General features: G+C 45.2%; 1 protein-coding gene across 5 annotated transcripts in view; it reads right to left on the reverse strand.

Moving 5' to 3' along the window:
• CDK5RAP1 (CDK5RAP1 mitochondrial tRNA methylthiotransferase) overlaps positions 1–27,314 on the reverse strand; it is a 137,960-nt gene that overhangs the window by 104,961 nt on the left and 5,685 nt on the right. For all 5 annotated transcript variants that reach the window (XM_088480556.1, XM_088480553.1, XM_088480552.1 and 2 more), the window contains exons 3-6: positions 17,982–18,085; positions 14,717–14,751; positions 10,170–10,270; positions 8,968–9,178 (exon numbers count right to left, since the gene is read on the reverse strand). In XM_088480556.1, coding sequence (XP_088336682.1) covers positions 8,968–9,178; positions 10,170–10,270; positions 14,717–14,751; positions 17,982–18,085 — 451 coding nt within the window. The remainder of the gene's footprint in view (positions 1–8,967; positions 9,179–10,169; positions 10,271–14,716; positions 14,752–17,981; positions 18,086–27,314) is intronic.

Genomic DNA, 27,314 nt, shown 5'->3' on the forward strand with positions numbered 1-27,314 from the left:
CAGTCCGCGCCCAGCTCACCTTCATTCGGTATGCCGGGTGCCGGTCTTCCGGCGTATGGTTAATGACAGGCGTCGAGTTTTTGACGCCTGTCATTAGTATCACACCGGGATTACAGAGTCTGGAAGACAGCGGTCAGCATTTAGACCGTCGGCTTCCAGACTACACCCCCTGTGGAGAGAGACACGTTTTTTCAGGGCTGCTCTGCAGGGCTGGTTTAGCTTAGGGATTTTTTTTCCCTTTATTTGTAATGTTATGTTTATTTTTTACTATAGGTATTGCGCGCTGCTTATAGCAGCACACAGCTGGAGTGGAAAGCGGCAGTGAGAGACGCATCTAAGGGGGGGATGGCGCTGAGCGCTTCCCCCATTCCACACACTCCGGTCTCTGAAGAGACCGTCTGGGCACGGGGATAGCGCGCTGCTGTTACCTGGTAGAGGTACAGGCAGTCAGCGTGGTCCTGGATGGCGGGCGCCATCTTGCCGAGTTTCTTGTCAGCAGCTCCTGTGGGGAGAGCGTCGACTACAGACCGACCGCAGGTGAGACCTACAGCAACACCACACTGGACATGCTGTTCTTGGAAGCTATGCAGTGTTGGGCCTGGTTAGTACTTGTATGGGAGACCACCTGGGAATACCAGGTGATGTAGGTAAATGCGGGTCAGTCCAATGCTTTCCTCACTGAGGGGAGTAACACTTGAAGGAAGGAGCAGTGAGGCTTGCTTCCGTATGACGGGGGGGAGGAGCCATGGCTGCTGGTTCCCCCCGCTCTCCAGTGGCAAAATGCAGGCTCCCAGGAAGTCTGATCACAGGGACACAAGCCTGAACAGCATGGAGGGAGGACAGAACAAGCTCCTTTCCCTCTGCAGCGTGCAGCTAAGTAGTTTTCAGTATTACTCTAATCTGTTCTTGTGCCTGCTTGGAGTGTTTGCATATTCATTGCCACTTGTTATATTTTTTGTATTTTGTTTTCTTTTCTGGGCTGACTGCTGTGGCAGGGCAGCGCAGGAAGGGGGGTGCTCTAATGACGGACAAAAAGTCCACAAAGGGCCAGAACCCCACTATGGCTATATTTTTTCCATGTGCCCAGTGTCAGGCTAAATTGCCGTGTGGACAACTGGATGCAGGGGCTTTGTGTATGGACTGTCAGCTGGGGCCCAAGAGTGCGCAGCCAGCTGGGGGAGCCACTCTGCTTACGGAGGAGCCGGCATGGGCTTAGGCTATGAGCCGTTCGCTCTCTGACCTGGTGACGTTGCTCTGCCGTAGAGAGGAATTAGCCCAAGCAGCGCCAGCGCTTGTTTTGTCCTCACCGCCCACAGTGGCAGGGAGTGGTTACCAGGGTCCTCATCCTCCTTGGGTCCGTACCATGGAGCGCTCGGCGGTAGGGGTCGAGAAAGTATTGGCCTTTATGGAACGCTTCTTTGAGGAGTCTAAACTACGCACTACGCATAAGCGTCATCCTCCATCCAGTGCTTTGTTGGAGTCAGATCCCGAGGAAGAGGAAGAAGAGGAAGAGAGTGAACTCCAAGAGGAGGTTCTGCCCGACGAGGAAAGTTCAGACTCTGCATCAAGTCAGGGCGTAGAGGACCTTATTATGGCAGTACGACAGTCTTTGGACTGTCTGGACATAGACGCCTCAGCTAGGACGGAAGAGCCATTTAAGCGGAGGCGTAAGAGGGCCGTTTGTTTCCCAGTGTCTCAGGAGCTTTCAGATCTGGTAGACGAAGTCTGGAAGACCCCAGATACGAAGTATGCTACTCCTCGTAAGTTTGCAGCCCTTTATCCCTTTCCACAGGAGCAGGTTGCTAAGTGGGAGCTGCCTCCAAGAGTGAATGCGGCTGTGGCTCGTTCAGAAAATGCACATGGCTCTGCCGGTCCAAGGGGCAGCCTCCTTTATGGATCCACTGGACAAAAAATTGGAGGGATGCCTTAGGAGTATTTTTATGGGCACCGGAGTGGTTATTCGCCCATTATCGGCATCTGCATGGGTCTTTCGAGCCATGGAGAAGTGGGCTGACAAATTGGTGGCAGGCCTTGCCGGTGACTCATCCAGAAAGGACTTACTGGTACTGGTGGAACAGATACGTGCGGCTGCAGACTGTGTGTGTGAGGCCGCACAAGATAGATCACAGATTTCCTCTAGAGTTTCAGCCACGGCAGTCGCGGCATGCAGAGCACTCTGGCTTTGCACCTGGGAGGTGGATGCCGAATCTAAACTCGCTTTAGAGTCTCTGCCTTTTTGTGGAGGCATCCTGTTCGGCTCTGAGCTTGATACTATTATATCCCAGGCGACAGGTGAAAAGAGCACTTTTCTGCCTGTGGTGCCCCAGAAGCTAAAGGGCTCACGTTTCCGAGTCTTCCGTTCTTCCTTTCAAGGAGGGGGAACGATTAGAGGTCAGGGGGCCCCGGGGACATGATCTCAGCCCATCCGGTCTCAGGGAAGGTAGGGGGGCGTCTCCTTTTCCGAAACAGGTGGGTAGCTTCAGGAGTAGATGCCTGGGTAAGGGGCATTGTCTCTCGAGGTTATGTGATCTACTTAAGGGGGCAGCCGCCGCAATATTTCTTCGCTACAGCATTACCCAGGGAGCCGGAGAAGAGATGGGCCTTAAACCAGGCTATCAGTTCCCACTGTTCAGAAGGGGTTATAGTACAGTCTCAACAGGAACAGGGGTTTTGCTCCAACTTGTTCCTAGTCCAGAAACCCAACGGCACTTATCGGCCGATTTTGAATCTACGAGCAGTGAATGCCAGCCTGTGGGTGGATCGGTTTCGCATGGAGTCGCTCCGATCAGTGATCCAGGGTATGCCGGCAAACGAGTTTCTGGCGTCTATCGACATCAGAGATCCATATCTCCACATACCGATTTGGGCGGGGCATCAGTCTCTACTCAGGTTCGCGGTCGGAAAAGCCCATTACCAGTTCCAGGCTCTGCCGTTCAGTTTGGCTACAGCTCCGCAGGTCTTCACAAAGATCATGACAGCAATGGCAAGCTTACTGCATCCCGAGAGAATAACAGTGATTCCCTATTTGGATGATTTGCTAGTAAAGGCGGATTCCACTGCCCAACTTCAGCTCCACCTGGATCACACGGCGCAGGTGTTACAGCATCATGGGTGGATACTGAATCTCGAGAGTCACCTCAGGCCATGCCAACGTCTGACCTTTTTGGGGGTGTCCTTCGATACAGCATTGGAAAGGGTTTTCTTGCCCGAGTCCTAAGCCGGGGCTCTTCAAGACTTAGTCAGGAAAGTGCTGTCTGCCCCTCGGCCATCCGTTTGGCTGGGCATGAGGTTACTAGGCACGATGGTCTCTACCTTCGAGACCATCCAGTATGGCCGCTTCCATTCACGGATTCTCCATGGGGAGATTCTCCGGAATTGGACGGGCCGCTCAGACGACCTTTCTTCTCAGTTGCTGGTTCTATCAGACAGCACTCGTCAGTCACTTCGCTGGTGGCTGATTACCTTCTCAAGAGTCGGTCCCTGGTGACTCCCAACTGGATTATTGTCACCACAGACCCTAGTCTCAGAGGTTGGGGAGCGGTTACGGAGAACCTCTGTCTCCAGTAGACCTGGTCAGAGATAGGTTTCCCAATAAATATGCTGGAGCTCCGGGCCATTTATCGGGCACTGTACGGGGCTCAGGCCCTCCTGACGGGTCAACCAGTGAGGATCCAATCAGACAACGCCATGGCAGTGGCATACGTAAACCAACAGGGCAGAACCAAAAGCGCACTTGACCTGGCAGAGGCAAGTCTCATTCTCTCTTGGGCGGTGACGATCCTCCCAGCAATTTCAGCAGTCTTCATATTGGAGGTTTTCCAGCAGCTGGTCCAAAGATGGGGGCTGCCGGAGATAGACCTGATGGCATCTCGCCACAATTGCAAGGTCCCTCGATTTTGTGCAAGGTCCAGAGATCCTTTGGCATTTGCAATGGATGCCATGACAGTTCCCTGGAACTTCCGTCTGGAGTACATTTTTCCTCCAATTCCCATGTTACCAAGAGTACTCCGTCGAGTCAGGGAGCAGCAGGTTTCAGTCATCCTAGTGGCTCCAAACTGGCCGCATCGGTCATGGTTCGCTACGGTTCTCAGGCTAGCCGCAGGGCCGGGTTGGAGTCTGCCTCTGCGTCCAGATCTTCTGCTACAGGGGCCATTCTGTCACGAGGGCCTAGCTCAGTTGGCTTTAATGGCCTGGTTGTTGAGACCGGGCTCTTGAAGGCCAGAGGTTTTTCCCCTTCAGTCATCAGGACCATACTTCGGGCGCGGAAGCAGGTTTCGACGCAGAACTACAACAGGGTTTGGAAAACCTTTATTGTGTGGTGTGAGCAGCGGGGAGTACATACAGTCAGGTGCATAAATATTGGGACATTGACAGAATTTTCAGATTTTGGCCTCTATTCACCACAATGGCTTTGAAATGAAACAAACAATATATGCTTTAACTGCAGACTTTCAGATTTAATTTGAGGGTAATTACATCCAAATCAGGTGAACGGTGTAGGAATTACAACGGTTTCTATATGTGCCTCCCACTTTTTAAGGGGCCAAAAGTAATGGGACAAACTAAACAATCCTAAATCTTACTTTCACTTTTTAATACTTTGTTGCAAATCCCTTGCAGGCAATTACAGCCTGAAGGCTGGAACGCATAAACATCACCAGACGCTGGGTTTCATCCCTGGTGATGCTCTGCCAGGCCTCTACTGCAAATGTCTTCAGTTCCTGCTTGTTCTTGGGGCATTTTCCCTTCAGTTTTGTCTTCATCAAGTGAAATGCATGCTCAATCGGATTCAGGTCAGGGGATTGACTTGGCCATTGCATTACATTCCACTTTTTAGCCTTAAAAAACTCTTTGGTTGCTTTTGCAGTATGCTTCGGGTCATTGTCCATCTGCACTGTGAAGCGCCGTCCAATGAGCTCTGAAGCATTTGACTGAATATGAGCATATAATATTGCCCGAAACACTTCAGAATTCATTCTGCTGCTTTTGTCAGCAGTCACATCATCAGTAAATACAAGGGAACCAGTTCCATTGGCAGCCATACATGCCCACACCATGACACTACCACCACCATGCTTCACTGATTAGGTGGTATGTTTTGGATCATGAGCAGTTCCTTTTCTTCTCCATACTCTTCTCTTCCCATCACTCTGATACAAGTTGATCTTTGTCTTATCTGTCCATAGGATGTTGTTCCAGAACTGTAATGGCTTTTTTAGGTGTTGTTTGGCAAACTCTAATCTGGTCTTCCTGTTTTTGAGGCTCACCAATGGTTTACATCTTGTGGTGAACCCTCTATATTCACTCTTGTGAAGTCTTCTCTTGATTGTTGACTTTGACACATATACACCTACCTCCTGGAGAGTGTTCTTGATTTGGCCAACTGTTGTGAAGGGATTTTTCTTCACCAGGGAAATAATTCTTCCGTCATCCACCACAGTTGTTTTCCGTGGTCTTCCGGGTCTTTTGGTGTTGCTGAGCTCTCCGGTGTGTTCTTTCTTTTTAAGAATGTTCCAAACAGTTGATTTGGCCACACCTAATGTTTTTGCCATCTCTCTGATGGGTTTGTTTTGATTTTTCAGCCTAATGATGGCTTGCTTCACTGATAGTGACAGCTCTTTGGATCTCATATTGAGAGTCGACAGCAACTGATTCCAAATGCAAATGTCACATCTAGAATCAACTCCAGACCTTTTACCTGCTTAATTGACAATGAAATAATGAGGGAATAGCCCACACCTGTCCATGAAATAGCTTTTGAGTTGATAGTCCTATTACTTTTGGTCCCTTAAAAAGTGGTAGACACATATAGAAACCGTTGTAATTCCTACACCGTTCACCTGATTTGGATGTAATTACCCTCAAATTAAGTTTGAAAGTCTGCAGTTCAAGCACATCTTGTTTGTTTCATTTCAAAGCCATTGTGGTGGTGAATAGAGGCCAAAATATGAAAATTCTGTCAATGTCCCAATATTTATGCACCTGACTGTACTGCCCAGTTCTGCCTGCCAAGGTTTTTAGCATTTCTGCAGGGCAGTCTGCTGGCCGGATTACGGCTTCAATCTTTGAAAGTACAGATTTCGGCTCTCTGCATTTACTTTCAGCAGCGTCTTGCTCTCCTACCAGAGGTGGATTTTTTTTTTTTTTTTTTTACAGGGGGTCTTGCGAATACAGCCTCAGGTTCAACCACCAGTAGTGCCATGGGATTTGCCCCTGGTTCTGTCGGCTCTTAAGCAGACTTCGTTTGAACCTTTGGAATCCGTGGACCTTCGGTTCGTAACATGGAAAGTGTTTTTTCTTATGGCCATTGCCTCAGCGGGTCTCTGAGTTGGAGGCCTTGTCCTGCAAACCACCTTTTCTTGTTTTCCATGACGATAGGGCTGTGCTCAGGACGGTTCCTTCTTTTCAACCGAAAGTGATTTCATCTTTCCACTTATACCAAGTGATTGTTTTTCCTGTTTTCTCATCTGTAGAGTCCTCAGGGGACCAGGACGATCTATCACTGTTGGATGTTGTCCGAGCCCTACGCATTTAATTAGACAGGACTTCGATCTTACGCAAGACGGACTCTCTATTGGTTCTCTACAACGCCCACAAACGGGGCAGGACAGCCACAAAGCAGACCAGTGATTTCAAGGGCTTACTCAGCGGCAGGACGCCCGGCACCAGCTAGGGTGTTGGCTCATTCCACTAGGGCCGTGGCGGCCTCCTGGGTGACGCGTCACGGGGCCTCGGCTGAACAGGTTTGTCGCACAGCTACCCGGTCCTCTGTCCACACGTTTGTGCAGTTCTACAGGTTTCATGTTTTTGCCTCCGGGGACGCCCATTTTGGGCGTACAGTTCTCCAGTTGGGCAATCTGAGCGTTCCCTCCCATGGGGGAGGCTTTTGAGCATCCCATGGTCCAGTGTCCCCCAGCCCAGACGAAGAGAAAATAGGATTTTTGGGTACTTACCGTTGAATCCTTTTCTCTGAGTCAGGCTGGGGTACACTGCGTTCCCTCCCTCACGCTCAGCGGTATTGAGTACGAGTTATGATTTTGGGTCGTATTGACTGTCAATTTCATTTTTCGGAGTGACAGTGTCACCGAGTATTGCGTCTCCTTACCAGGCACTTTTGAAGTTGTATTGAAGTCAGGGGTTGCAGAGGGGAGGAGTTATAGATTTCAGTGTTAGTGCCAAATCCACGCCTTCCCACCTACAACCCATAGTCCAGTATCCCCCAACCTGACTCAGAGGAAAGGATTCAACGGTAAGTACCCAAAAATCCTATTTTTCCAATTAAAAGTTAGACAAACATGGATGTATATATAGTTCTCTAATGAATGCACAACCTATACTTTCCAAAAATAATATGGGTGAAGCTGCACACATCTTGCAATTCATTCAACTTTGCATATTTGCACAATTGCTTGTTTTGCAAATGCAGTTTGTGTCTGCATTTTCTTACCATCATCATTCATTCATATAGCACCACCAAGTTACACAGCTTATGGGTAATTAAATTAGTATTTTCTTATAACATTGAATGTTATTCTACTTATTAGTAGAATAACAGTAGAATTCCGCAACGCTGTACCGATAGAATATCAGTCATCCAAATCAGTCCCTGAACCACTGGAGCATTTAGTTTCCATTCTCCAAAACATTTTTTTTTAAGTGTTGGAGGAAAATTTAGCAAATATGGGGACAATCCACACAAATATGGGGAGAACATATAACCCCCCCCCCAGCAAATATAAACATACAAACTCTACACATATAGGGATCCAGTTATATGAGCTAGCAATGCTAATCACTGTGCCACAGTGCTGAATTCTAATCTTTTCAGTGTTCTCCCCAGGCGGTTTGTTGCGTGCACAACGCCCGGCAAGAAATGGCTACTTCCCCAAGTGACACGTCTCCTGCCCGGCACTACCTACCACGTCACTACTGCCCTGGACCTTCCCCCACCCCCACCCCCACCCCAATGAGCTGCTTCCCCTGTTGCCCGGTCACCCTTAATGTGTCCTTGTTGCCACGGAAACCGGATGTGAGGCAGAGCGCCGACGTCACATGTTCTTCACATCGGAGGCTTCGTGTCCACCGGCAATAAGGACATGTTAGTAAGGATTCCGGGACGTTGCGCATTGGGGCGGGAGGTGGTGCCGGGCAGGGGACGCAGCATTGGGACGGGGGATGGTGCCGGGCAGGGGATGCGGCATTGGGGCGGGTGAGTGCTGGGCAGGGGATGCTGCAACGGTGCAGGGGCGGTGGGCAAAGGTACAACCCCACTGTATAAAAGCACAGGCGCACTGTTAAGGCGGGAACTTTCGCCTGAACTGATTTTGAAGAGAGTAGACCTGCATCCACTCTCTCTGGGAGCTGAAAAAAAAAAAAAAAAAAGTCTGTGGGGACAGTATTTGGGAGCCTGCAAGTGGGGACAGCATTTGGGAGTCTGAAAGTGGGTCCAGTATCTGTGGAGCTGTATAAAAAATATATTCTATGTAGCCTGCAAGTGGGGACAGTATCTGTAGAGCTGCTCTATAAAAACATATTCTGTGTAGCCTACAATAGGGGCCAGTATCTGAGGGCTGTTTAAAAAAATGGATTTAAAACATTTTATAATTGCGAAGGGTCCCACCCAGCTACTTAATGCCACCCACCTGGAAAAAAATTTCTGGGGAGAACACTGCTTTTTATTTTATTTTTGCAATACTGAAAACTAGACTACCAAGAATATGTTAGATCCTGCATAAAGAAAGCCTGAGTGCTAACATTCTAGAAACCACTGTGATGAAGAAAAACAATTTATGGTTGAGTTCCAACTCACTAAATTATTATTTTTTTTTTATCTATGATCAACACCAGATGTTAATGTGTGGGGCAGTTATAGTAAATATTACAATTACATATTAACCTGGTGATGTTACATCTTTTAATGTTTAAATATAGCCTTTATATTGTCTAACATTCAAATCCATAACTTACACAAAAGCTGAAACATTGTTTGAAGATGTCTGTACTGGTATGATATCAGCATAGGTCTCGTCTAAGGAAAGTAGCACATTCGCAGCTTGCTGACCAGCATCTGCTACAGCAAGAAGTCTAGGTAAATCACGATACGCATCAGGTCCAGCCAATATATCCACCATCTTCTCCCTTTGCAGAATCTCCTCCTTCAGCCTTTCCGCCATGCAACCTACGGTAAGTTACATTTATCACTGACAATAATGAAGCATGGGGATTTAGTTCTTATTTTGATCAAAACATTTAAGCTTGCAGCCCCCGTCAATGGACCCCAATTTTCTGCAAGTTCCTACTTTATCACTCAGAATTATAAACTTGGCAAAAGCGGTCCGAGAGGTTAGGTCTAGGCTAGGGGAGGTTAGGTTTAGGCACCCAAAAGGGAGGGTTAAGGTTAGGGGGTAGAATGAGGTTAGTTAGTACTTACCTTAGGAATATCGGGATTTCCTCCTCTGTCGGGCTGCCGCTGTCGGGATTTGAACCGCTGGCTATGTGTCCAGCGGTAAATCATGCTGATTCCGTTTAAAACAATGTGTTCACATACATCCCAGATCTAAAGGTGCGTACACACAGGACGGTTTTTTGAACGATTTGTCGTCAACGACAAATCGTTCAAAAAAATCATTCAGTATTTGCCCCAACACGATGAAGGAAAACTACAAATACGCACTCCTGTTTGCAGTTTGTAGTTTTCGTTCATCGTCCGAACTTCCTGTCCAACCTGACGATATTGTCAGGCATGAGGGAGGGAGCCCGGCACTGAACAAAATCGTTCTTGATTTCGTTCAGTGTGCGTGCTCAGTGACGTTAACGACACTGAGTACACCCCTGCCAGGGACACTTGGGACGATGTTCGTTCAGGGCGCACATCGTCCCGTGTGTACGCATCTTAAGAGTGGCGAGTGCATTGAATCAATGCTATTATAAATTGTGAATTTATAATCGAGTCAATAACCACCAAATAGTGACTGTAATAAAGTGCTCCTGTGTCTCAGAAAAATACCAGTAATTACGTGGACACTGAATATGAGAGAAATCATTGTGTTGTAACGGTCACAATGATGTTAATTGTAAAACAATAAAATACAACATCGCACAGTAAACTGCATACAAATATACAAGTCCCCTGAGGAAAAAGAATGTAAAATAAAAGATGTGACACATACCTAAAATGCCTATCCTCAGGGGACCTTGGGATTTGCATCGCTTTTGCTTTAGGGAAGTGAGTTGCTGGAGACGGTTCCAAATAGTCTGTTCTGCTTTGTCCCTGCCAATAATTATCAGTGTTATTACACAGAGAACAACGACTTATTTTAGTAATAACTAACTACAATTTCAGTTAACATTTACTCTCCATATACAGTAAGCGGTATCTATTCATGCCTTTCTTATTCATGGATAATACTTTATGACCAACAGTTCTATCATTTCAACACAGGCCCTAGTAATTAGGAGAGGAAGTTTTTCAACACTAAAAACTATATTAAATGATATAGCAGAACTTCTTAAATGCTCATTTAGTTATTTACAGATGTGTCCTCATACATCTAGCCTCAATAAGTTATGTTGCGTGTGAGCGAGCCGCCAGGTCCCGTGAAGCTCTGCTTAACGCTGGGGGGGGTTTTCGCTCTAAATTGTGATGCGTCCCGCACCAGGAGACTGTGCTGATGAATTTGATATGCGACACTTGTATATCTATTTACAACTGAATCTGTATACGAAGTACAATGGAACTTGGAAAAAAGCTACGGCCGCTGCATCATAGCATTTTGTATAAAGATTCAGTTGCACACAGATATATACAAGTTCATCAGTCTCCTTGTTGCGTCAGACACTACATTGTGACTAAGATGCATTTTCGAGTCAACAAAAACACAAAAAAGGACAACCGGCACTAGCAGAGTCGCACGGGACCTTGCACACTGAAAGGGGCTGTATCTGAGGACATATCTGTAGGTTGAGAGCTGGATTAAAATAAACAGCATCCACTGACTACTCTGTAAATAAGAGTGAAAATAGCTGTTTTGACAATACAAGGACATGCAGCATAATGTTGTTGAGATGTCAGTATTTATTGTAAACTCTTAGCTTCATCTTCTTTTGAGAAAAGTGTTGTATAATTTCTGTAACAATGGAAAATTCTCCCCGCTGACAATTGGTGTGGCTTTGGAGTCTCAAAGTGTAAAGGAGCAATCCCATTACGGTTGGTGTCCCGTGTTTCACCAGATAAGCATTATGTATTTTAAATATTGTACGTTTGGATTTTTAATACATTTATTATAATATGAAGTGCGCTACGATGTCCTTTTCTCATCTTTGCTTTTGAGCTACTGGAGAATGTATTTGGGGAAGTTTGGGAAGATATATTGTCCCTGAAATAATTTTAATTTTCAGCTAAGCCTATATTTTTTTATTTATTTTTTTGTTATGGGTCCATTTGATTTTACTACTGCAAATATTTTTCACATTGGTGTTTGTTTTGGAAATTACTGTACAAGGAGGTGCTTTTTGTGGGTTTTTTAGGTTTTTATTCTTTGCCAACAACAGAGTGTACAAGTTGGGCTATATACACTGTACACCCTCACTTAGAAAAAAAAAACTTGCGCCATTGTGAGCTACCACCATCCTGTATACAATAAGCAGGGGACAGGCTTCCAAAGTACTTGGGTAAAATAAAAATATATATCCATTCCATATTCCATTCAATATTGATATATCCATTCCATTTGATAATTGCGCAAAACACAAATTCCCTTAAATTTAGTTTTAGCCACAAAGTTCTCATAAGGCACTCTTTCAAAATATTTGCCACTTCCTCTTGTCAAAAAGTCTGACCCAGCACCGAACCAGCCACACAATAATCTGTTAAAAATAAGAAAAGTAGCACACATAGTGCAAGATTATATAAATAAGTTGTATCCCATCCAGATAAACTGCATGTGCCACAATAACGTTTAATAAAAGCATATTCATATGACTCTGGATATTGGACCTTGTTTCTAGAGCTGGGGACTCATCTGAACATGGCACTTCTGTCAGATAAGCTTATTGACGTTTTACAATTTGTAAGCAGCCATTATATTTTTTAATTATTGATTAAATTAATTCAGTGGTTTTACATTAGGTTAGCCTGCTATGGCTTGTGATTTGTCTTAGGTTTACCTATTTGGGGGTCTTTATATTGTGGCTGCATTGCAAAGCGTACATCTGCAGCAGACTAATGAGTATCTGTAATATGCCTTTATAAAACTTTATTGATGCAAGTGCAGTTTACCTGGGCGAGACTCACTTTAATATGTGCACCCTACTTATTTTTTTAACATATTTTGTACTGTAAATCATTAAGCTATAAGAAGAAGGTTGGTATTATTTATTAACAGGTATCTATATAGAGCACAAATATTCCTCAGTGCTTTACAGAGAATATTTGGCCAATCAGGCTGTCAGTCATTTTTGTTTGCCCTCCAGTGAGCATTAGTCATATTTCGTATCTTTTCATCTAGAAATCCTACAAAGATGCATGCTTAAAAAATTATTTTCATTTACACAAATTCTATGTGGGATTCATGCTTTAAACAGATGCTATACTTTGGTGCCCACTGAAAAAAATACAGTGGTCTAAAAGCAGCCATATTGTGACTTTGCTAATCAGACACAAATAATTAAAAAGCAATCACCGTAAACTGTAATCTTGTAGAAACAGATAACTAGGATGTGCCAACTGTGGCCCATGACATGAGGTCATGGGCTTCTCTAGATAGCTACTTATTTCTATACTGTAGCAAAATACAAAATGCTTTTGTTTGCCGGTATACTTGGGGAAGTCTCATACTTCAATTGTGCTTGCTTCTTTAGTTGATGAGCCAATTCTGAAATTATAAGGTCTGTATCATCATAAGTGGGTAATGACAATCACGCAACCTAAGAAGTGCAGAAGTCACTGCAATGAACTTCTTGAATACCATCGCCTATGTGGCCAGGCTAGACGGAATTCCGAGAAGCCACAGTTATCTTGATCAGATCAGGACTTGCAAGCAGGTGTCTTCAATGTATATCAGAAACTAGATGCTTAGGGACCTAGGGGGTCATTCAGACCCGCTCGCGAGCGGCAGTACGCTCGCAAGCGGGTCGATGTTCCCCACTGCGCATGCGCACGACGGAGGGAGCTCCGTCGTGCACATGCGCGAGACCCGGCGAGCAACGGGCTCACCATCGCTCTGGGTCTCGCACCAAAGGGGGCCTGCTGTCGATGTTGATTGACAGCACGCCCCCTTTGGTGGGCGTGCCAGGGGCGTGCCTGCCAGACAGAGGCGTACCCATGGGAACGCCTACCGTCTGAAGCCGGCCCCACTGACATCACTAGTGATGTCAGTGGGAGTGATTTTGGCTCTGATAGAGCCAAAATCACTCCAGGGCTTGTGGCAGGGTGACCATCGCGACCATCTTTTTGGCCGCTCGCATATGCTGTGGGTCGCTCCACAGGAGGCCGCTCCATTTTCATGGAGGAGGGCCCTGATTCAGAGCGAGCGCTCTGGTCAGAGCGTCCGGCTCTGAATCAGGCCCCTAGTTCACAATAGGCCAAACATTTTTTTTCTGGTTTTTGAACCAAAGAGAGATTTGAATTGAACTGTAACCCCTTCAGTTTTACAGATCTACTACTCAGTGAGGAGACCAAGCAATAACTGGCTGCCCATAAGGCAACCCTCCATTGTCTTTTCTTCCCCTTGGTTGACTCAGACTGTCTGTCTGGGGACTTGGAAGCTAAACCATAGTTGCCCACATCGGTTTCCCTCTCTGCAGACTTCCACAAGGAATGGAAGATTAGTTCTGCAAGGGGTTAAAATCCCAGCAAAGTAGAGAATCCTAGGGTGCTTAGGTCATTGACAGGTAGAAAATAACTAAATTTCCTAAAGGTTAATAATCTTCTCTCATTCTAGCCCAAATAAGACACACCCACAAAAAAGCAGGTACTACAGCGTTCTCTGTTGGCTTTATGTCCACCTCCAAGGACCTAAACCAGAAGGCAGTGTGCGCCAAGATTGCAGAAAGCCTAGCCCCAGCATGTCGATATACAGATGTTTTATAGTGATCTGAGAAAGTAAAACACCATCTGGAATCTCTGGTATTCTCACAGTACTGTTTCTCTACGAGGTACCGGATGGGCCAGCATCATTCACTTCGATATTCTCACCCCACAGGTCAGTCCAGATCTTAGTCGTCCCCCTTCATGCCCCGGTCTGCAGTTACCAAGCAACCCACTCACTTTGTGCGCCACACAAGCAGGTTATGTGTATTTTTGGTTTCAATTAAATCTCATTTTGATATGCAATTCAGATTCAAATTAAAAAAAAAACCTCATTAACATCTGTATCCTGAACAGTTCGCCTACTTCTGTACTGTTACTGTTTTGGTCTCTGACCTGTGTGCACCAATCTCTTAAAGAGAGGGGGATTTTCAATTGACACACGCAAACAAAGAAAAAAAAAAAAAAGTTATGGTTGTTGCAGCCCCCAGTTGAAAAGAGAATTCAATGGCAGTTCCATTGTATATATATTTTTTTACATAAATCATTTAGACAAACTTTCAATAAACTTTGAATATTCATATACCATTATTAAAAGTGGATTATAATTCTCAGACTAAAATGCAATTACCATATGTAAAACTAATCTACAGTACTGATCGATAATAAAATATTATGTTAAGTTTTTACCTTATAGAGCAAGTAACCAGAAGGATCACATCAGCCTAAAACGACAAGAAAATAAATGCATAAATACACAACGCAAATGACCTTGAAGTTAAAATATGAATAAAAGTAATTTTGTGAAAGTTATAGGACAGTGTAAACCTAATCACACATATTTTGGGGGAAAAATACCAAAACAGACATATAAATTGTGCCCTTCTCTCTCATCTTTGTTCTGCTAAAACTTTTTCTGACACTGGTCTTTCAAATCAAGGCACTAAAGGAAGCTATAACATACTTTATCATATGAAGATTTATAAAATGTAATCCTTTAAATAAATGGATAAACCATGCGCACTAGCAACTGTTTTTTAAAAAAAAAAAAAAATGAAAATGGCGAGGCAAAAAGACTTTAAGCTCCTCTATCTTCCCCACTATATAAAGAAGAAAGATTGAAAGGGAATTACCCTTTTTCAAACTGTGTGCCCATATAAATCTGATAATCAGATATTAACCCACTCCACTACATTAAAATAATGTGGTCTAGGCATGGGGGAAGCTCACCCCCAACCTTGCGATAAATAATTAATGGCCACCCATTTTAGAAAGACGAGGGTCCTCCCCCAGCAAATGTTGGGGCCCTTAGTATTTCTTGCCTGGTGATCATTTTCAGGAGATAATTTAGCGCCGGGTCCAATGAATGTTGTTGTGTAACACCCCTTATATCGGTACCTGGGATGAACGTTCGGAAATTGGCTTTTCGGCCCGATTACTGTATAGGGTGTACCCATGTTAAGATCATTCATTTGTAGAGGGCAAGAATATAAATAATGAAGGAAATAGTAGCAGGCACCACAGATTACACAGGATCAGGTCACGCAATTCTGAGGTCATGCACAGCTTCAGTAAATGCAAACAATTGAGTTGCTCATGGATTCGTCTTATCGCAATAAGGTCCTCTCAAGTCTCTCGTTAGCCTTTATGTTGATTTAAGTGTAACTTAGAAACCACCTTAGGTTTAAAAGCTAGTTTTATCTGGAGAACAGCCCTATCTTCATTAAAAGTCAGGGGGAATTGCAAGAAAGAGGGGCAGATTCTGAACTGGGAGCAAATGGAACAAAGTCTAGTAATGGGATTGCTTTTCCATGTAACCCACAAATGCTGGACAGCTGGCTCTCCAAGAAGGGTTGTTTAGCGCATCTGCAGCAACAGTGTATGAGGACACATCTGTACTACACATCCAGGACAGTGAGGAGTCAGAGGAGAATAAGCCTACTCAGTTCCACAATGTCTAGTGCAATGCCATCACTTTCAGTCGCACACTTATATACAAGTGTTGCATATCAAATTAATCAGTGGAGTCTCGTGAAGTGGTTTTTCGCATCCGATTGCAAGTTATTATCAGGCGAAAAAGAAGCACAACGCAAGCTGAGTCGCATGGGACCTGGCAGCTCACTCAATCCAGGCTTCTCGCGCTGAATGGGATAAGGAGGCTAGGTGTGTGAGGACAGAATGGGTATGAAATACCGGTGGCTGAATAGCTCGATGAATGAACATCCCAACAGGGGCAGGTAAGTACCCTATTCCTTCCCTCCCCCCCCCCCCCCCCTAACCCTCCCTTAGTGGTGCCTAACCCTAACCTCCCTGGAGGGTGCCTAACCCTAAACTCTCCCTAGCGGGTGCCTAAACACCATAGTCCTAACCCCCCTCAGGGGGGTGCCTAACCCTAATTTTCTCCAGGGGTCCCTAAAGCTAACCCCCCACCCATCCCGGGCTAATGCTGATACTTACCCAGATCCTTTGTTTGGGATTCCGGCGGTCGGGATACAGACGCCGGTATCTTGATCCCCTTCGGGATAGCGGTGTCTGCAATTTGCTGGGCGGCGGGATTCCGGCGTCGGTATATCGACGGATGGCATCCCGTCCTTCGGCATATTAACAACATCCCGTGAGGACACATCTGTACCTTGTGAACCACCAAATCATCCACTGCAAGGTGTATTGCAGAGTCCGCGACAAAACACTAGGAAATCACAATGTCTGATTCTGCAACTACTACATCCACATCTTGGAAAACAAATTCAGATCCTCCACTGGACTGGACGAAGACTCTGATGTTTGCATGACTTAGTCAGTGAGGAGTACTCTACAAACCTATATGACTTTACAAAACCCTGTTTCAACATAGTCAGACACTGAACCGGCTTATCTTAAGGTGATGCTGAGAGCCCTGCTGATCTCTGGTCGAACGCACAGAAATATATGGAGTTATTTATGCAAGATTCAGCAAGAGGTGAAGGGAAGAGTTCCGTTGCCTACAACTAGGGTATTCAGTGACTTCAGGACTTTTTTGGAGAAACATACAGAGGAGGAAACACCAGCCTACACCAGCACTTATTGAACATGACAAGAAAACAAGGAGGAAAAAAGGCAGAAAGAGCACACTACATGGAAAAGTGAACCAGCTATCAACAGACACAAATAAGCTCAGCAGAAATTGTTCAGAAATAACTCACAACCACCAATACAATCCCACCTCAGCCATGAGTACTTTCCTGCAGCCGAGACATAGTGTAGAGGAGAGCAGAAGTTACTAGCACACTGTCTGCTTTACACTGATTTTCCGTCTAAAACAGGGATGGGGAACCTCCTGCCCGGGAGCCGTATAAGGCCCACGGAATCATTTGGTCTGGCCTTCGGAGCTTTTTTCTGCTAGCCTCATCTGGCTAGCAGGGTGCCTAGAATGGCACCCTGCAGCCAGAATCTATGCAGCAGTGCTACCTGGAGCGTCCTTAGGATGCTACAGACTGTCACACCGCTGCCCTTACAGCTCCCTGGAGCATCCTCAGGATGCTCCGGGAATTGCTGTAATCACCAGCTATTGTGGCACGCCCTTGAGTGACTTCACGCTGAGGGGGTGTAGCCTGCACCAGGCCCGCAAATAATGTTATATATATCAAAATGGCCCTCGGCAGAAAAAAGGTTCCCCACCCCTGGTCTAAAACAACTGTAAAAATTGAGAAGACATTTTAGTGGAGGACATCTTTTACAAGAGACACATTGGCCACACAATGATGTCGTTAGCATAAGGCTGACTGGTATTCAGAGTACGTGTGCAGGTCCAGAATAGTTCTGCACCTTTCAAATGTTAAAAACCATGAATTATATCAAAACTACATATTATAGAGAAAATTTCACATGTAATTCTATTATTTAGTTGTCTACAACATATAGAGATGCTGATCATGTACAGGTCAATGGATAGGTGTTACTGGTCCTGTTCTCTTACCTCAGCTGCTGTATTAATTCGGACATATCCACTTTTCTGCAATATGGACCAGGCGATTTCTGTGTCGCTAACATTCATCTGACATCCATAGGTCTCCAAATACACTAAAAAACAATATTTTATGACATGTAGGAGTGGACAACAGAGGAATGAATACATTTGGTTGACATTACCGATCGCCTATCATATACATACAGCACAAGGGGACTGTATCAATTTGGAGGACAATCCCTCTAGCACTGGAAAAAGGATCCCAGCGAAAACCTTTAGATACAGTGTTACACTAAATGCCTTTTTTATTTGGGTCAAATCACGAGTGCTATAATTACAAATATATCTTTCATGTGAAATATATGCTATGCTATCCCAATGCAGAAATGTTTCCACAGTCAAGAGGGCAACTATGTCAGGAAAGGAGGGAGCTGGTCCAGTTATCCCTGTTTGTATTAATAGATCGATCATAACAATTTATTACTAGCTGATATGTCAGCTAGAATTATAACACTACAGTTATTAATTAGTGCAGACATAACGGTTCAGGATATTGTATGTACCCTCACATGATGCTATCACATAATCAAAACAATTATATACAGAGAAACTAAAAGAAACAAAATTCCCAGGGTTCTCAAACAGCATCCCAAAAAGATATCACCCAGTCTCTGTAACCCTGACACATTTTTCAGTAGTGACACTATAAGGAAAGCTGTTGCATTGCTTTTACAAATTCGAAAAAAATGCCTCACTTGTTCCACATGCATTATCCTTTTTCTACCATTAGGTAACACAATTGAGCCAATCCAACTACACATGCGTGAAACGCTTTATCTGTTCATGCAAAGTAAATGTCCCTGCATGAATATTCATAAGAATACTTGTACACTGTAAGTACAGCAACATCTGTGTTATTGAGACCACTGTTTTCAGTAATACTGAATACAGTAATACAACAGAACAGCATGCTGTGTGCCACACTTCCAGGTATAGTAGACGTTTTCATGTTCTTTCAGTAGAACAATTTACAAACACAAACTTTTACCACTCTGTCCAGAGCTTTTGGAGTCTCAAGTAAAAGAACATTCCTTTAAATAGGTGACAGTTGCTTAAAGCACATATTATAATATTGTATGCAATAATATCCTTTCTCCCATAAGGCAGGGTACACACCTAAATGACCGGCAATCGTGCCGATGTTCAGGGCGATTTGCCCTCACCCTGGACATCGCATGACTGCCGGTATACACTTGAAAGATTTAATGAAAGACGGAACAATCACTGTTCTGTCCTTCATCAACTTGTACAGGCTCACATGCGATATCGTATGATTGACCGTGCAGCACAGCCAATCGCATGATATCGCATGCGACCACCGGTACGCGCAAATTGGGCATACACACTGCACAATATGCCCGATTTGTCGTTCAGATTTGGCTAAAATCGGCCAAATCGGGCCGATATCGTACAGATGTGTATGCACCCTTAGTGTGTGAGATGTATAAAGTACACAACTGTATTTCTCTCGTACTCTTGTCTAATACACTGTAATTTCACAAGTCAACAATTGTGATGATTGACTAAAGGTGCATACACATGTAAAGATTTTCTATCCAACTAGTTGATTGGTTGGAATGAAAATCTGGTAAGGTATGAAAGCAAATGACAATCATCAATTTGCTCCCAAATGCCGGAAAAACAGGATTTTGGTACTAACCGATAAATCCCTTTCTCCGATTCCACAGAGGACACTGGAGTTCAAGACAGTGGGGTATAGACGGTGGTAGAGCAGAGCCTGGCACTTGAAATAATTCTGAAGTGTGACTGGCTCCTCCCCCTCTATGCCCCATCAGCCCCAGTTTAAGAACTGAGCCCGAGAAGAGACAGTAGACAACAGGAAAATGAGGAGAAGGAGAAGACCACAGAACGGAACAATACCGACTGAAGGAGAACAGAGGAACCCACTGCAGGGAACACATGCAGTCACACAACTAGATAAGGACCCAACAAAATGGCAGGAACGCAGCGCTGGGCGGGCGTCCAGTGTCCCCTGTGGAATCGGAGAAAGGGATTTATCGGTAAGTACCAAAATCCTGTTTTCTCCTTCATCCACTAGGGGACACTGGAGTTCAAGACAGTGGAGACGTCCCAAAGCCAACCTCCCGGGTGGGAAACGCGGAGAACTTGCCGACCTTTCGGCCAACCGAAACAGGGACAGCCCAAGACTGGAGGCATGTCGTAGAGCCAAGAGACAATCAGAGCTCCTTGCTGAACAGTCACAGACATTCCACAACTTACAGCGTAAATTCAATGGAATACGGCTAGAGAGAGTACCCGCAGATGAGAAGCATCAGAACACCGTAAGCTCAGCCAAAAACAGACCAAGCAAGACCGTTGGGAGCAGAAAACCCCAACTAGAATCCATAGAATGGCAGTAACAGGAGAACAAAACTCGAGAAAACCGTACCAGCGACAACTACAGGAAGCTGCAACAGTCTCAGACAGCAGAATCCCAGCACTGCGGGACATCATATAGATAAAAGTATAATGATACCAATATACAGAGACAGAGCTGAACCTGCCCACAGACTCCTAACAAAGCAAACAAGGATGCAAGAGTCACGACCTAACAGTCGCCCTGAACCATTCTCGAGGTCCAACAACTAAAGGGTTGGTAACCAGTGGAAGGTTTAGACCATAGAAGTTGTCAACGAGTGGAGATCCCACTGGGCATGAGGCAGAGCCAGATACGAGAGGATTGAGACTACAATTCCTTCCAGTGGGTCAGACGGCAGTACCACCCCTCCTGTCAAACAGCAGACAACTTCCTACATGATGGTAGAGTGTAATCAGTACCAACTACTGGCCTGAACATAGTATGAAAACACCCAGGATACCCTTAGCAGAAAAAGAGCACGGATGCCACTTCCACCCAGGGAGAGCTACCAATATAGGGAAGTATCCCATCCGCAAGGCTAAAGCACTAGGACAACTATGAAGGTACCATTGAGGTACCTGTCAGTGAGATGAATTTATCAACAGATACTGAACAGGAAACAAACCAGGCCCCCTGTATGGAACATAGAGACTGTCACACTTTATAGTAAAGATGTGCATTAGCCCATAGATGTGCTTCAGTCCATAACACCAACAGATTCCAGTAGAATAGGGTCACAAATCTCAATGTTGCAACTATGCACCCACACACCAGGAAAGCTCTAAAGTGTACAGCCAACTGATTTAAAAGAACTGAAGGCTGCTAGGACAGCAGCTAGGGTGCGTAAGAGAGAACAACAGCTATGTCAGGATGCATGAAAAAGAAAACATCTTCCGAGGCATTAGTGGGGTAAGCCCGCTTACCTGTGAGCGACCAGAAGCCCTCTGGACGCTATGTAGGATGTCACTGACCTTATTCATCTCACAGCAAACCACCACGTCAGGTACAGAGAGTAGCCTCGGTGGGCAAAGATCAATGCTCTACAGCACGGACTTCAGTCTGGAGATGCTGCAGAAGAAAATACTGTAGAAACTAGCAAATTGTTAATGGAGACAAGAAGGTCGTACAACAGAACGCTATACCTGAGCCTGTTCCATTAGGGATATGTAAACATATAGAGATTACACATACCCCAAAAACGGTCTGCTAGTGTATCCTTACATTAACACGTATAATGGTGAATTGTGTATTACGCCCACAATCTGATACAACCCAGGCCAGACCCTGCCTATATCGGCGGGTGGCCCTAGGCCTCATGTAAATTAACTAAATAAGCCATGAGGATGGAATAGATCCTGGATTCTCTATGTACTGATAGGAAATGTACCCAAGAGACCTTCAGATACCTATTTTATTGAGATATGCGACAAGACAATAATATAAGGTACCAGAATCGATACTGAGAAAGGTACCTGTACATAGACATAGAATGCGTTAATTATCCCAAGTAAAGAAGAGATATATCTGTAGTGATAACGCCAGTCAGGGCCAAAAACAGATTTCTCCAATTATTAGGAAAATTCATACAAGGAATGGGAATATATCAGTATACATTCACACACATAAACATAGCTGCATGAAAAGGCAAACTCTTTGAAAGGAAGAGTTAGTACCGACATAGTAAGCCACTTGTCAAACTCCTGCACCAGGAGATCAGCACACTATATATATATATATATATATATATATATATATATATATATATATATATAGTGATAGGATCACCGGTAAAGTGGTCTGTGGCAGGTACATTGGTCCCAGATTCCTGTCTTATGTGTTCTAAACCCCCAGGAGAAAGTCTGCAGTGTAGCAGGCTTGAGTCTCGGCTTTTTGAAAAGCCGGTTTGGGACCTGGGGTTTGTGGGTGAGAGGAGAGGGAGGGCTCCACCCACGGCCACTCCAGGTTTTGGTTCTCTTAGCCTGGTAACAGGCTTGTTAGGGTTTCCACCTGAGAGTGGCCAATATAAGCCTAGTGTGTTTAGGGCTGATTGTCTCACCTGGGAGAGCAGACAGGGAGTTTGCTCAGAGACACTAGAAAACCTATCCGTGAGTGTTGTGCTGTGCTTTGTTGCTGGTGAGGGCATTAGGCCCTGCCAGGTTCTGGTAGTGAGGGAACTACCTGTGAAGTTAGTGCCCCGACAGGGCTAGGATTTATGTTTATGTTTTCTTTATATTTCTGACATTGTACAATAAAGACTGGCGCCGACCAGCTTGTACTTGCATCCAGACTGGTGTGCTGCTTCCCTGCTGCTGTGTGTGTGTGTAATGAAGGAGTCCTCTACCCAAGAGAGGGACCCCCTAACCTAACTGTGTCACAATTATATATATATATATATATATATATTATATACATACATACACACACAAGTTTGTTACTAAGTGCGCCCTAGAGTGTAGTTGTAATTAATAGGTCCCCCGAAGTGGACGCCGTAGATATAGACTAACGGAAACAGGACTATAACCCAAGGCGGGTGTAAGTACATACCCTTATATACATGTGTGGACATACAGGAAGGCCTCAGGACATGTATAGAGTCCATACTAAAAGCAATGCCGTGGGAGTCTGTGACTATCCTATGTAAGCTGCAGAACATGACTCTAATCTATAGAGCCACCATATAATATGTATGGATATAACCGACAGCTTCTGGTAAACCTGATATAACCGACAGCTTCTGGTAAACCCTGGCAGTTTTCCAGACGTGGAATAATATGTATCTTAATGAATGTGGAAGTATAGGCATACCTACACATATCCATAATTATATACATATACACACACCACCCAATCCCTAGGGAGAGATGGTGTAAAGCGGAGTTATAGAACAACTACCAGATCAGAAGAGTCCAGCCTCCCATCGCAGCATCCTCTTTAAATATGCTAGGTATCAGACATAAAACTGAGAAGAACATATCCTACCCCTGCTTTAATGGTAAGGATAAGAAGCAATATATATATATATATATATATATATATATATATATACACACACACACACACACACACACACATACATAAATCCCTACATGCCTACGCGTACCTACATACAAGATTAGTAGGTGACGATATAATTTGAAAAATATAACATGGCCAATAGTTAGAAGGAACTGAGCCCCAGGTCTTAACGCAGGGTTTAGTATAAAATACAAGTATATACATACATGTGGCTTACCTCCACACAGGGAGACTGCTCATGTGCCGCCGCGCGTGGCCGTCATTCTGCTACGGCGTTGGGGCAGGAAATGTTAGCAACGTACTATCCCAGACTGATTGCGATCCTGGGACTCTTCCGTTACCGATGTACTCGCCTTATCAGGTGTGCCATTCTGGCTCCAGATGATGGAAATCAAAAGATGACCTCAGTGATGTGAGACAGCAATGCCAACCACTACAACGGCCATACGTTACTTCTTGTGTGTGCTGCCGAAGGGAATAAGTAAGATATAAATCCATATATATGCACAGATGCATACCTTCTAAGGTAAGCACCGAAGGCTGTTGAGATTTAACATATGTGCAGCCACATATGTGCATGAGAAGAGTACGGCTCATTCTTAAGGCGAGCCAATGTGAGGCATAAGCCTGGGGATGGGATGCACCCTTGTGCTAACCCTGGGTTAAAGATATGCAATAACCGTAATTTCTGGCAGCAGCCAGAACAGTGGCCCCGACTATGCATACTATACACATTTAGGCAGAATGATCTCTGGCAGCTATAGATGCAAGAAACACATTGCATTATTCTGTTACACATCAAGCATATTTGCCCCAGATGTTCAATGTAATAAGCCTGTCGCACCTGGTATACCCAGGCGGTCTCCCATCCAAGTACTAACCAGGCCTGGCGCTACTTAGCGTCCAAGATCAGACGAGATCGGGCGTGTGGCCGTAGGCGCTGATAGATATGTGGTGGGAAAAGTGGCATGGACACAACCTCTATATTAGGCTGTGGCATGTTCCTCCCTGTGCTTCAGGGTGCCTGGGACCCAGACACTCACTCTATAATAGTGGCAGTGGGTCCCTTTTTTTTTTTTTTTGTTATATATATAATATTAAACCAGTACCCTGCCCAGTTCCGTAGGGGAACTACCGACGTGCAATATAACAGAGATGAGGCAGAGCCAGAATCTATATAAGGACTGCAGGTTAAAGTACAAAAAACCCACAACCCTGTTAAGGGTTGCACCCCCCACACAACTCCAGAGTGAGGATGCAGGAGATGCTGGCAATAAGCCCCGGCTCCTTTTAAGGCAGGTGCATATGCTAATAATACTCGCTGGAGGTAATGGCGGCATCTGTGCACGCCAGCATGGACTAGACTCTGCCCCTACTATAAATAAGCGGGCAGGGGGGCAAACAATGGCTGGTATAGTAGGCATAATGCGAGTGGGGGAGCGGGAATGTAATAGACAGCGCCGGTGCAATCTTCATACAAGCACCGGCGCCGCAATCTGCAGCCGAGAGCACTGTGAATAACAGCCTCGCTCTCCGGCGACTGCGTGCAGAAGCCAGCGCTTCTACAAGCACCAGCGTGGCAAGGAACAGCCGCGCTGAGCAGCTCCCTAAGCCCCGCCATACGGCCAATTGGTGCGCAATGTAGACTCCCTTATGGGAGTAGCGGGGCGCAGCAGGCTCCCTCCCCGTGGGGATAGAGCAGAGGGAGGATTCGGCTCTCGTGAGAGCAGCAAACAGAGCGCTGTCAGGCTCTATTAAGTCAGACAGCGCTCAGTCGTGCAGGGATTCAGGCATGCTGCCAGGCAGCAACGTTACAGTCTCCCTGTACAGGTATCCGCGCTCTATGCGTGGTAGCTCTGCCCCTTGTTATAACGCTAGCGGCGTTATAACAGGATTCCAGCAGGGGATATACTACAGTATATACTACATGAGCCTGGGAGGGGGTGGAGGGGCCGCAGATTAAACTCAGTTTCCCATAAGGGGAACAGAGCTATACTTACCACTACTGGCATCAGGGCTGCGGCTAGGCATTCGGAAGCACGGACACAGCCTCTATATTAAGCTGTGGCATGTCCTCCCTGAGCTACTGCCAGGGTGCCTGGGACTCCGACACGCACTCTTTTTTAGTGGTGGCAGGTCACCTGATGCCTCCATGTAGCAGGCTGACAGACGCAGTACTCTGTCAGCCTGTCCTCAATGCTTTGTGAAAGCTAGAAATTAAAATAAAGTTGAAAATAAAAGAAAAAATACTAAGTGTGGGCTGGAGCTCAGCCCTATGTGACCGGCTCTCTCGGGCACATTCTAAAAACTGGGGCTGATGGGGCATAGAGAGGGAGGAGCCAGTCACACTTCAGAATTATTTAAAGTGCCAGGCTCTGCTCTACCACAGTCTATACCCCACTGTCTTGAACTCCAGTGTCCCCTAGTGGATGAAGGAGAAATGGACAAAAACTGTTGTTTGAACAATTGTTTAGATCAAACATTTAACAAACTTGTCTGATTACCATTTTCATCTGTTTTCTGGCATTTAGGAGCAAACTGCTGATCATCAGTTACTCCCGATGTTACCTGATTTTCATTCCAACCAATCAACTAGTTGGATGGTTGGACAGAAAATCTTTACGTGTGGTCCCAGCCTTAGCCAGACAAGAGGGGTTCCTAAAACCCTCTCTGTACCTTTGCTTGTTGTTTCTGTTGTGCTTGCTTTGACCAGGATGTAGTTAACATCCCAGCTGTTGGGATGCCGGTGCTCAGAATGCCAGCGGTAAGTATTGGTGTTAGGGGGTAAGTTAGGGTTTGGCACTAGGGGGAGGGTTAGGCTGCAAAAGGAAAAGGTAGGTTTAGGCTGCGGGGAGGGATGGTTAGGTTTAGGGGTAGGGTACTTACCGACAAATGTCAGTATCTTAACCCCCGTCAGGATGTCGGCGCCGAGATTCTGACCGCCGGGATCCTGAGCGTCAAGATCCCATACCCAACCCCTTTGAACAGCTTCCTAGAGGGGATAATGCTGTGCAATGCATCACAAATGTAAAGTTAATGTATTCACTTTAATGGGAGCGATTTTGAGCAGTACAGTAAAGCAGGGGTTAATGGCTCCTGACAGTGGTATAGAAGAACTGTGAATGATAAGTCGTAAGACACCAACCGGGGAGGGTTAGGTTTAGGCACCACCAGGAGGGGAGAGAGAACAATTGGAAAGAGCAGTGTCTCCCAAACCTGGTCCTAAAGGCACACTAATAGTCCAGGGTTTAAGGATATTCATGCTTAAGCACTTAACTCAAAATAATTGAGGCACTAATTAAGTTACCTGTGTCCATGTAAGGCTATTTTTAAGGCCACCATACATCAGGCGTCTGATCTAGTGATCCTGCGATGGGATCGAAAACGCTGATCCGCCGGTCGGAAATGTCGACTGACGCACATCGATGTTCCGCGATCCGTCACAGGATCAGTGAAATTCTACATGTTAAATTTCACTGATGTGCAATCACGATAATTTTTTGATCAAATCGGCATATCTGTGAAATCCAACATGTTGGATTTCACCGATCCTGCAATGCCGGGTTGCAGGATCTACTTTTAAACATGGCGATTTGATACAGAGAAGAGAATACAGAATAATTAAAGGAAAAAAGCAGTAGCCACGAAGTGCCAGAAAAACAGTTGAAATGATGGCACATTGTGGCCATCACTACTAATTAAATTGCCTCCTAATCTACTAGCCCATTTTTCTCTTTTTATTTCTTATTTTACAAACTACTGGAGTGGTTAGTGCACAACCGCATTACACACTCTCTCCTCTCATTCCATCTTCGCCCCTATGCAGTTGGGCTTCTCTCCTTAATAGAGACTGCCCTCACCATAATGAACAACAAATTACAAACCGC

This window comes from Taudactylus pleione, unplaced genomic scaffold, assembly GCF_031769625.1.
Source record: "Taudactylus pleione unplaced genomic scaffold, aTauple2 ptg000256l, whole genome shotgun sequence".
NCBI lineage: Eukaryota > Metazoa > Chordata > Amphibia > Anura > Myobatrachidae > Taudactylus > Taudactylus pleione.